The 12,812-nt window shown below is 39.2% G+C and overlaps 1 protein-coding gene across 1 annotated transcript; it reads right to left on the bottom strand.

The window, feature by feature from the left end:
* Positions 1-3,046: 3,046 nt before the first annotated feature.
* On the bottom strand, positions 3,047-12,742 carry SLC35A5 (solute carrier family 35 member A5). Its single transcript, XM_035540337.1, has 6 exons — positions 12,350-12,742; positions 11,482-11,580; positions 9,692-9,825; positions 7,406-7,473; positions 5,283-6,078; positions 3,047-4,105 (listed from the first exon to the last, which is right to left on the bottom strand). Exons 1-6 carry the CDS (start codon positions 12,477-12,479, stop codon positions 4,037-4,039), a joined length of 1,296 nt encoding a protein of 431 aa, XP_035396230.1. The 5' UTR covers positions 12,480-12,742; the 3' UTR covers positions 3,047-4,036.
* Between the last annotated feature and the right edge of the window lie 70 nt (positions 12,743-12,812).

The raw sequence follows: 12,812 nt of genomic DNA, 5'->3' as shown, positions 1-12,812 counted from the left end.
AAGCAGAGGAAAGAGCACCTAACAGTCACCTCCTTTAAACAAAAGGATGAACTCCTCTGGATTTTCTTTCAGGTGTTCATTTCAACTTTCCTGTAATCTTGTTTTTCCACACAAAGTACTTAAAAGAAAGCCCTTTTAACTCACATTACAAAACATCAAACCTAAATGTCCTGTACTGAGCAGGAGGAGGAGACAGTTAACTAACAAAACAGAGAGCAACGCTTAATCCAAATGGCCTTTTTTTTTTTTTTTTTGAATATTTATAAAGTTTGCAGAATACTCATTATGATTCTGGTGCTGATTTCTGCCTTCATTATAAACTGTCTCAAAATTACTAGGAACTTTTAGCAATGGTTTAAAATCCTGATTTTGCAACCTACCTCTCACTATGGAAAACTAAAAGCAAGGCTTGAAGGAACACCAAGCCAAAAAAAAAAATGCTTTCAACAACAATGTATAGTTCTGTTGAAGACTACAAGCATCAGGGAGCTACACTACTCCAAACACAAATCAGATCCAAAGTACTGGATCTGCCCCGGCAGCATCATTCTGAGCACAGGTTTATTGAGATTAACTACTTCTGTAGTTCTGAGTGGACAGGTTCCACACAATGAGGAAAATTTCAAAACTTTTTTCTCATACATATTTCTGGGATTTGATTCAGTTGAAAGACAGCTGTTTTCATCCTCAGGCCTTCTTTCAAGCATGATGGCTCAGTTTCTACATTCACAAAGTAGATGAAATTAAACAAAATAAAAATCACTTTAACTGGCTTGTTATAAACAAGAGAAACATGAAGAGACCTCTCTTCCCAAGAGGTTTTATGAACTAATTCCTCAAATCTGCAGGAGGAACAGAACATTTTCAGCAGCTATTAAATTCAAACATTTGTGAATCTGGGTTTTAACTCACAATGTAGAAAGAACTCTCTGCCCAATGCTTTCAATAAAGATTACGTGCCAAAGTAATGCTGGTCTCCAAAAAATTTCCTCATAAAATTCCCTATTACTATTTGAAGAGAAAAATATTAAGCTTTCTGACAGAGTAGGTGAGCAACCATACAGTGGAAAATACTTAACCACCGTTACTGCAGTAGGATTCACATGATCTATTCGCAAGGTATAGCTCTACAGAACAGCCTCCCTTGCTGACCAGAGCTGTTTTCCAGCTGACTGTGGTTTGTAGTCACTTCCTCTAACAAATCTCATATACACGCTAAATTTGACTATTGCCATGGACTGCATGGCTGCATAGAACTGCATGGTTATATTTTTGGGTTACTTACACACCTTTTATTGCTAAGTTTATGCTAAGTCCTTACCCATTTTTAGACAGCTGTTAATGTTCCTGTTGCTGTACAGGGGATATACAGTTCTCCTCCATTATTAAAAGAAACCTGCCTGGCCAATCCAACTGAATGTCTCCAAGACCTCCAACCTGTTCACCTGAAGACAACAGAAAGATTTCTACATGTTAGATAGGATCTAACTCTACAAGGAAAGTAAATGCTTCCATATAGCTCCATAGTTATATACCTGGTATCCTTGTGCAATCTGAGACTTTAGCAAAACAAGTCAATCATGACATCATGCTTGTGATGGAAGTTATTAAAATGAAATTTATAGAGGGGAAAACTGACTAAGCAGGGCAAGAGCTGAAAGCAAGTCTAAATATACTTTATAACATTTGCAGATCAATAATTTCCAGCTCTTATTTCTCTTAAGGCATACATTTCATGGCAGGAACGTCAAAAATTTTAAAGACACTCATCTTTGGTTTGATGCTCTATCATTAGAGGTATGACGCTAATTTTTATGTTCTGACTTAAGGCAAGGCAAAGCTGCCTGCAAAAGTTGATGTAAAAAGCTACCACTGCTAATGCAAAGCAATCTAAAAACTAACAGTACTTTCACTTTTCATGGAAATGTCTGCTAAAGTTGGTAGCTGTGACTGAAAAAGACAATGAATTCAGGCAAGTATATACTGCAAACCTGTATGTAATGGAGGAAAAAAAAAAGAAACCGTCTTATTGCAACTAAGTCTTGAACAGTTTGAGCTTTTTTTTTTTGCATTGAAGTTTCATTTCCCAAAATAGAATATTACACACCAACGAAACTCATGTTTCTGGAATTAACATTAAAATATGCTTTCTTATTCATTCTGTACAAATCCAAACAACCAGGATTCCTTTTGATAAAATGAGCTACTATACTAGCACAACAAGATCAGCTGTAAAACATTTTTCAGCTCAACATATTTACAAGGTTAGCTCATATAAACAAACCACAACAGTAATTTCACTTTGTGTAATTCTTAATACATGCTAGAAAAAGATCATACTCCTGGAAAAAAGATGTAAGAAATCAGAATAAGAATTTCACATGCATTGTTTATAACTTGAGTCATCGGCCACAACTGGAAACAGGCTGCCCTGCTTGATGGATCAGTGACAGGAGGTATGTTAATTAATATAGCAATGAGCCATCAAGACAGTATGCGTAAGTAAGCACACAGAGCCTGGAAAAAGGATAGCAGAGGGGAACAAAGGCAGAACTGTCTTCAGTCCACAGAGAAATGCATCAGTAATTGATTAAGATACACTGTGGTATGAGGCTCTGACACTGAACTCATTGCATACCTTCATAAGAATTCCTTTGACAGTGATCTTTCCGTTATCAAAGTCTTGTTTTTGACTGTTCCCTTCATCCTCCAATTTTTAAAATTCCTTGAATTATTTCGAACCCATTTTTCATCTCACTGAAAATACAATCCAGCAGACGCTTCGACAGTGATTCTGAGATCACCGTGCCTGACATTCTGCAAAATGATTTTGCCCTCTACAAAAACGAATGCAAACTCTTATCAATCTGAGTTGTCAGAGCAACAACAAATGGTATTAACACCTGCACCCTCCTGCTCAGTGTTCCAGATATTGCAGGGCATCGTTGCAGCTACATAACATCCGTTTTCAGATAGTGGCCCCAGTGTAAAGTCAGTCTCTCCACATACCCTTTCTAAATGCAATAAAGACCCTGTGATACATTCATACCAAATAACACGCTTTTGTTTTATTCAGGATCTTTCAAAGTTAAGCCACATAAGTTGCAAGTAGAATCCACTATTTTCTACAAAGGCATTCCAAATTTCAGTTCCCCCAGACATTGGGAGACAGGCACACAACAGTCTCATACTGGAAATGTGAGAGAGCTGGTGGCTGAAGTCAGTGAAATATACTTCAGCCACATCAAAGAATCAGAAAGGACTCCACAGGAGTCAGTACAGAGTTACACTGGTGTAAAATGGGAATGAAAACAGAATTAAGACCATTCAAACTGAAGAAGATTCTCCTAGATTAAGAATATGTTGATCCTTCAGACAAATTATCTGATTATTATACATTCTCAAGTCAAGGTTTGATGAGATTGGTTCAGGGGGACTCTTTCACTCAGCTAGGGGTATTTCAATGTGAATCACCAAAATACAATAAAATCTCATAAATAAGAGGCGTATTGACTGTTATTAGTAATATCTTAAGCCCTGAAAAGAAAACTTAATGAAGCATTTTTACATTGGAAGATGCCAATCAACCCTTATATCAGTTCTGCAGCGTGGACAAGTTTTATCATCTCTGCTTTGCTAACCAAGGAATTCATACAGGAACTGGCAGTGACTCAGGACAGTCAACCAAAGTGATAAAAGACATGGTTAGAGTCCAGGACTGCCCTCCAATGCAGCGTGTCACCCAGACAACCGAGTCCAGGGTCCAAGCCTCTTCTTGTTCACTTCAGGTACAAACTTCGTTTATTGCAGCAGATTTTGAACTCCTAATTTGCACAGATGGGAAGAGTGAAAACAGCTCTCAAAAACAAATGGCTCAAATTAAGAGCTTGAATGTTTTCCTCATCCATCTCTGACATCCAGACCCAAAGTAGTCTCAATTGTTCTGCAAATGGGAAAAAAGGACCCTTCGCTATGTTAAGGAAACATTAACATTCTCTCACTATGAGTAATAGCATTCCTCTTAGCCAGCTCCATGCTAGAGCAAATCTTCATCTGTATCGATGTCACTGCTTGGTTTGTTCAGTCTCTCAAACTCTTCTCCGTCCTACAGGAATGAGAAGAGAACAATGTGAGCAAAAGTTATCTTGTTATTAATACATAGAAAGAGGAAGAGAAAGAGAGAAAGAAAAGAAGTTTATTTAAGGTCTCTCTGTCATATTAACACCCAGTAATTTACATGTTTTACCAGTATGTTAAAATCTTCCTCTAACATATACATGTTCATAAGGAACGTCCCGTTCATCTTTAATACTTTTTAGTGACTTGGTCTCTAAAACAGCTTGTAGCCTATCCATTCATCAGGAAACTTGCTCACGTAGCACTCTTTGTTTTTACCACAGATGCTCAATTGTAAATGCTAAAATAGGTAATGCCAGCTACACCAAAAAATACGACTGTATTATTTACTGCTTGTAAAACAACAATCTAACAGGTCACCATGTAGAAGTTCTAGAAAACATCTCCTCCAAGTTTAATTTTTTCTAGAATTAAATGGAGACAGCACTCTCTGCTGGTTGCGTCATGCGTAACAGCAGATCTGTACATGCAGAACACACAGACATTAGCTCCTTCCCACTCTTGACTAATTTCTCAGCTCAATTAAATGAGCTGAGACTACAGCTGAGCCTAAGGGCAAGCCCTGTTTCATGTTCTAGCTGTCTAGATTACTATTCAAATTAGGGCAAACGGAAAAAAAAAAAAAAAAAAAAAAAGAAAAGTACCTGCAGAAAATGTTGCGTATGAAAAAAATTGTGTTAAGAATGTCTTCAGATATCTTTTGACTGTTACAGTATGAAGAATCTTAACTAATATATTAATTTCTTTATGGGCTCAGCTACACAAAGACTTATCAGTTCTACTTAAGTACAGTTAGTTCCCAGGCATCAGTTCCAACTTCTGTATGCCCAGGGCCAGTGGACAAATATATCTGGTCAAAGAAGTCACAAGAGAGGATTTGTATAAAAGTTGCTAAAGTTGCTCACAGCACTGTCTGTAGTCACGGCAGAAAAGCAACAGTTACCTGAGCTTCACGAATTTAAAAAGTGGAATACGCAAAATAATTTACCATCAATTTTAAAGAATTTTAACAAATAGCGAGCTTTGGTGTTTGAGTTGAGGAATGAGTCTGGTTACATGCAAAACAAATCTTCCAAATATGCCATGGTGGAAATGGAGGTGAAACAAAGGAGAAACGAGAGAAGAGGAGTACTGAAAAGCCTTACCCCACTTGACCTCTCCCACGTGTCTCCTTTAAAGAGCTTGCCCCTTTCCCGCAGAGTGGCAAATTCCAGGCCTCTTGGTTTACTGGCATTGTAGATGAATATGGAGAGAAGCACCACAGGAGCTTCCAAAAAGAATTCTAAAGAAGGCCTGAAGTCAAAGATGACGAAAGACACTGTGGTGATGATGACAGTGGTGATCTGAGCAGTCATAACATGGAACATATTGTCTCGGAACTTCAAGATGAAGGCTACAGACAGCCCCAGGAAAGCTGTGACAAATATAAGAGCCACTGAGAAGATGTTGTGCCCATAAAAGAAGCCGCAGTTCCCTATCTGCCTCCGGTCCTTGGCCTGCAGACCCAGCATCAGCCCATTGAACAGCACCCCAAAGGCATACAGTTTGCTGTTCTGTGTGAAGATGCTCTCAGCAAGCTGGTCCCCGTCTTTCAAGATCTTTTCGTTGTAGATGTTAGCCAGGGCAGATATGAAGCACTGCACTAGAATAAGCAGATGTCCCAGACTGAGGCGGAGAGGTTTCAGTGCTCCTGCCATGGTACTGGTGACATTCCACTGGAAGCTGGGAAGGAAGCTTGGTGCTCCACAGTTGCCCTTTTCAACACACGTTTCCTCAGGTCCGGCATAAAGAAGGCAGTGGTTAGATGGATTGAAAAACATATTGTGATGGAATCCGTGTACAGCCAAGCTTTGCTGATGGCCTCCAGTTCCCAGAGTCAGGGCAACGATGGACAGGAATAAGATGACCAGAGATGCCCACTGTACCCAAGAGAGTTTTCGCCTAGGAGCAGACAAAAAAGCCACTAACTTTAGAAACACAGCAGCACAAATTAAACGATACGAGAACAAGCTCTAAAAAACACACAAAAGACATCATGCCACAGGTAAGGAGATGTAGACAAAGTACAATGAAACATCTTGGTTTTTCATAATTGACAGGAAAATGCCAAAACGTAGGGTTCTTTTCTGTGGCAAGTAGGCCCCAGCCTGGTGATCACAGAAACACAAAAGGGAGAACACACAAAGCACAGAGATAATTTAAGGAAAGTCTTTCAAGATGTTAGTTCTAGACGCCAAACACCTGACAACTAAAAGCAACTATTGTCTCCATGAACACACAACACAGGTTTGATGAATTCGAAGAAAATCAGACGTTCAAACAATTTGCCAGAGGAAGAGAACTTTCACAACATTTCACTTTTCCCCCATGATTTTGTGCACCTTTCTAATATTTTATGATGATCCGAATGCAATTTAGAAGACCTAACAGTCTTAGCTATTTTATACTTTTTCACTCAAGCAAAGCCTGTTTATTGTGCAAAAAAATCAGAATTTTGGAAGATTAAGCAAACTTTAACATCTCGAGATGTAAAACTAAAGAACTGAGAAAAAGCCTTTTGGTCAGACTATCAGATGCTCTTCTGGAATATTAACACCTGTAGAGAAGGCATCTTTGTTCAAAGTTCAACACAAGTAACCTTTTAGGTGGAGTATGAAAGCTAATACCCATTTCCCTGCTAGTCTTTTCTGAATCTAAACCACACCATAAAGAGCACAAGTCAGTTGAAGAACATACAGGACAGAGAAACTGACTTTTGTCACATGAATAACAAAGAACAGACGTACGTATTTACTTTTAAAAACACACAGTTGACCAGAAACACTTCAGGGCTGACATAATGTTACTGAATACACCTGTCTTTCACTCTTACATATCTCATTCCTTCTCGTTGGCTTACATTTACATTCAATTTGGAACAACAACAGACTGGAAAGAAGTATTGCTCATCATGAAATGTGAGATTTAATGCACAAATGAAGGAATCCAAACCCAGACCTTATTTCTGGCCATTCAACAAGTATATAATCATGATTTCACTCATTTTCTGTTACAGGTGACCAAATATAGACATGTAGAGGCTCCTAATAAGCTATTATTTCCAACACCTTGGTATGCAGAACACAAAGCCATTTCTCCAAGTTGGTACAGGCACAAGAAAACAGTATTATGGCTCCTATCAGACACAGAAAGAATGTAACATAACCTCTTCATCAAGGCTAGAAAGATAAAATTTTAAATTTCATTTACCTTCATAAGTACTACTTACTTTAGCACTATCCTGAAGAGAAGAGCTGTTGTTATAATGACAAAATTTGAGAAAAGTACAGCCATTGCCTAGAAAAAGAAGGGGAGCAACATTATACTCCAGATACAATGTTGACATCGAAAGCCCACCAACTTTGAGTTGTCCCCTTTCTGCAAGGTGTTTGGAAAGCATCACCCTGGTACTGAGTAGCACACCGTTAAAATGACATTTAAGTCCCACTTCAAAGTATCAAGCAAAGCATGGAGACTAAGTTCAACTGCAGTGGGGAGAGCTCTGCTGAAACAAAGATGTTAGGAAAACAATCAAGCTGGAAACGTATTTGGCCAAAAAGAAAACAGTTTATTTTTCTGTCAGATCAGTTCCCCAGCCAGACTGACCACTAAGCTGCAAAATCAGCTGTGTCAGCACAAGTGAGAAAGATGCTCCAAAAGGAAACTAAGAATAGGGGAAGGTGAGGCTGCTTCTGATGGCAGCTTGCAGCATCCATGAAATCTCAGACTTGGGCAGAAAATAAACTTTTTGCATGTCAAATGCATCTGCTTTATCAATTATAAAACATAAAGAGATGCTCACCTTGAATTTTCATGACTGCTTCATGACAGGATTACCCTGTATAAACAGTATACATATAAAAAATAGGCATCTGAACTCTTTCCTCCATTTCAACCTTAGAGGGAGATTGCTTTTTAGACTATTTTGCACAAAATCATATATGGATTCAGAAATGCAAAGTGACTTTATCTTGTACTTTCTTATCTACATTTCCAAGTCTGCAATAGCAGAGCCTTTCTCATTTATCAGAGGAAAAGCATATGCCCTTTTCCCATTACCTTTGGGGTTTTTTTTGGAATAGATTGGCACTATCTGCTGAATAATAAATCTCATGAAGCAGCATGACAAGGTCTCAAGTAAGCTGAAGACTGACACAAAAAGCACCTGCCTAAGAAATCATAGCTTAATTTTCTGCTTTGTGAAATTACAACTCAGTTAAAAAATCATGTTAGGTAAACATCGTGGAAGAAGAAAAACACTGAATAAACAGAAGAATCTGGAGCTGACAGAAATCACTCTGGAAAAAAGAGGCTTGATGCAAAACTGATGTATAAATGATGTGCAAAACGTTCCACATATATTTTTTTGTCTCACAGTCACCAAAAAAAGACACCAAAAATTCTAGAAGAGTGCACGTGTTCTGAGGGGAGAGAAACCAGTTTTGCATGTGTGTCCGTGTGCAATATACTAGCTGTGCATTTAACAAAAGATCACGTTAACCCGAGCCAAAACAAATTGCTTAAGAAAGAAACGGTGTTGTGTAACCTTTTAAGTATCAGGTTTTGCTATTACAAACATTATAGCTGAACTTCCTTCCCAAAGAAAAAACCACCAATTTATATTAAAACATCCAGAATGTTCATTTTAATTATGTTTTTCCAGGCAAGTCCTATTCCAGACTCTGTTCCGTCCCTGTCAAAAATGTACACCTAAAAGGACATCATTTTAGAGAAGGCCTGAATGAAAATGAAGTAACATTTATAAAAATTTTTAATGTCAAACAAGTGTAGCCATGCTATTTATAGCAAGCACTAATCATTTGTTTCCACCTAACCAGGCTATGAACCAAAAAGTACTCTAGCATGAAAAAAGAAAGCTCAAAAACCGCAACCCGAGCATCTATAGATTTATCCAGAAGGCTGAATGTAGCTAGAAGAAACTAGCAGTTAAACTTTGTGCTTAAACATAACTACATTTAATGCACAGCAACATAAAACCAAATGTAACTATTGAGATTCAAACAGTTTTCTTCCTTCTCTACTCACTTCCTATTACTCACCTGCTTTAGCGGGTTACATTTATTTGCTTTTCTTTGGAAATGGTGAGGAAAGATTACAAGTCAACATGTGAAGCCACATACATAAAGCAACAGAAGACACACAGAAAATTGCAACTCATATACTAGCAAGATGAGCAAATACATTTAAAGAGAAATACAGAGTTGAAGAAAAAGAAGTGAAAGCACAAAAAAAAAAAACAACTTTCCAACTCTTAGGCGATTCAGCCTATTCTTGAATTATTTAGGATGGAGAAAATACAGAGACCTTCCTCTACTGACAGCTGTAAAACACGGACCATTGGCAGGAAAAAAAGAAGGTCTAACTGAAGATCTAGAGATCATTCATTTACCTGCACATCTTTCCTTGTCAATGTTACTACTGTGAATAGCTTAAGGTCAACGTTACCCATTAGTAAGACATGAGAAGATACTTTATTCAGTACATGCATACTTACTGGCTGGAGGTAGGTCAGCACATAGAAGACAATCAAGTTGTCCAAGAAGTAAAGAAAGGCAGGAATTGACCATTTCATGGAATTATAAAAATTCTTCCAGGAAAGACATCCAGAGGGATGATCCAAACAACCCTCTGGAAGGAAAACAAATTAATAGGAAAGACATTTTTCTTATTTTCTTTTAGAACAAGTCTATTCCAAACCCTTTTGAATAGGTACCACTGTTTTGTTCTTAAGAACGCTGTTGGACTGCAAAAAACCTCAGGTACTACAGGTCTCTGGCAACACAGAAGACACACCCAAGGCAGAACACGTAGCTAGAGAGCAATCCATTGCCTGTGGGCATTCATCTTCTTGCTTCACAAGAGAAACCACCCAAGAATACTTTACCCCCTCTAAGAGTATTTGCCCACTGGAAGCAAAAAAGCAAATATCAATCATTTGTTGAAGGCCAGACAGCACTCCAGAAAATCCCCACACAATAGTCACATCATTACTGGGTGATTACTAATCACATCTAGACCTGAAACAATGACTCAAACAGGGGATCTGCTCATATAGCACCCAGAGGGTGGCCAGTAACATCAGAAATACAAAATAAATCAGAACTCAGTATATGTAGCATACAACACACAATCTGAGTCAAAAGAGAGCAAATGGGAAGAAAGCACAAAGAAAAGACAAGGCACAAAGAATGACATTTACTTAGGCATTCAGGACACGCGCTTTAGGATTGTGCCAAACCTTAGACTGGTCTAGAGTTGACAACAGAAGCACTTTGTTAGTACAGATTTAAGATTATAGAATGTTATCTAATCCTCTTCTGAATTAGTTACATACTGAGAACAGTGAAACTCAGAAATCTGGTAGAGAACAAAAGAAAGCAAACTTGAAAATACACAGGCAGCAAAGGATGGCAAACATTAACTGTATTCACTGTCTTAGGTATTTCTGCGTTAAATGGTGGGGTACAATTTTTATTGGCTTGCCAGGGCCATGACAGTTAAACGAATAAGTGGACAAAACCAGCACTTCAATTTAACATGTAATAACGTGCTGACTGCACCTGACAACCTCCTCCAATTTAAACGTCTGTTCTCTAAAGTTTTGCAATGCTATGAAGTTAGCTTCTCATCCTTTTTAAAGCAGGACAGAAGCTATAGAAAGGTGCCAGAAAAGAAATGAGAAAAATAGCCTGCAATACAAAACTGGAAGGTAATGAAGCCTGACACTGCTTTTCCTGTACAGACAGTGGCCCCAAGATTTGTCTTCGTAACAAAGCTACTTCGAATTCTTACATACAAATGCTGATTCTGACTGAAATACCACCACACACAAAATCCCCTCCAGTGGAAGGTGGTGGCACTTTTAAACAGAAGTGCTCAGAAGACTGAAAGATAAAGGCCGATCCTTTAGTTAAAGCAATGTATAAGATTCTGTTCAGTCACATCTTCACAGTGAGGTGAAGTACCTATTATCCTACCCTGATGCTGTGCTAAAATTCTAAAAAATATTAGATTGTGCCTTCATTGCCCTATCTAATTCAGCTTACCTGTCCTCATTTCAGCCATCATACAAACAACTTAAGAACATGTGACTTTACAGCACAAAGTATAGTTGTAAAAAGTATTGTTATAATTCTGTATGGAAGACACAATCCCAGAGAACATTACTAGCAGGACTTATGCTATACTATTAAACGTGAATCTTTTAGTTAAAGAAAAAAAATTGAAGTACAGCAAATCTTAGAAAGTCAGTACATCTTAGTTATTTTAAACATACGTACTTACCTTTTTTCTTAACCCATAGTGCCAGTATCAGACAGAGGAACAATTTCACTACTTCAGAACATATGTTCACTGTTGTTGGAAGGTAATCATATTTGTTATCTGTGGGATTCAGCAAATTGTAGAGAGTACATGGTCAGATTCTATCTCCTGCATCCACAATTAGAGAAGAAACTATTTTAACCCCTTCAGTCAGAATTTTAGCTACTCCCCATAAACACAAAAGGCTCTTTCAGCACTTCAATTATAAATACTCAGTTTTTGATGATATACCACTGCCTGAACGTTCCCCTTCCTAGGTGAAATCTTTCTTCATTTGGTCTCAGTTTACTATGAAACTTTAAGGAAGAACTCAAGAACAACACTGTCTTAAAAAAATAAAGGGAATGTTTTCCCCTAGACAGCAAAATGCTATTTTTTCCCTCCAAGGAAAAGGCTTCCAGGATGACACAACCATCTTTTAGGATTATACGTGCTCTTTGCTAATATACGCTGAAGGGGGAAGCATTACAGCAAGACAGTTATAATATGCACACTATTTCCTAAACCTGTTGAGAAACATTGGTCAAGACATTCACCACCAACCGTGCTTGCACAACAATTTAGTCTTTGCTGAAAAATAGCTACTGAGGAATTCACTGCCTCACCTTCTAAGGAACGATCTCCACACGGATCAGACATCTTGCAACCGCAAGGTGCTACTTTACATTAGATCCAGTGACATTTACGTTAGACCCAATGAAATTTATGCCGCTTTATATAACGAGATGTTGGTGCTAAGAACTCTGAGGGCTAGGTTTTTGGGGATGCTTTGCCCGAAATGCCCACTCGCTCCTATTTGAGGCACGTTACGTCCACCGCCCAACAGTACCTTCGTTGGCAGAATACTTCATCAGGAGGATCCGGCTGGAGCCCAGCGCAATGAACACTCCCCCGAGCAGGAAGGTGTAGGCGGTGGTCTTGGAGCACGGGGCGAGGCGGCGGCAGCACCTCAGCTCCATCCCGCTGCCTGCCCTCGGCTCCCTCCGGACGACAAAAGGAAGAGACCCTATAACAACCGGCACTGCAGGAAGCCATACAACCAGGTGAGGCTGCTCGGTGCCATCTTACACAAGGGGCTCACGCCACGAGCCATGCTTTCACCCCACTCTTGTATCTAGGAGAAGGACGCGCTACGAGGCCGGGCGCAGAGGGACCGCCATCACCCCCACCCCTCCCGCCGCTCCCTCAGCGCCCATCGCCGGGCCCCTCCCCCCGCGCCGCTGCCACCTCACCCGCCCCTCCCATCGTGGCTCTTGCCCTTACCCCGTCACGTCACCCCTCCCGGCCTCTTC

The sequence above is a fragment of the Cygnus atratus genome, chromosome 1, assembly GCF_013377495.2.
Source record: "Cygnus atratus isolate AKBS03 ecotype Queensland, Australia chromosome 1, CAtr_DNAZoo_HiC_assembly, whole genome shotgun sequence".
Taxonomy (NCBI): Eukaryota; Metazoa; Chordata; class Aves; order Anseriformes; family Anatidae; genus Cygnus; species Cygnus atratus.
Note: the sequence above shows the minus strand (reverse complement) of the source record. Positions and strands in the feature narration are given on the sequence as shown.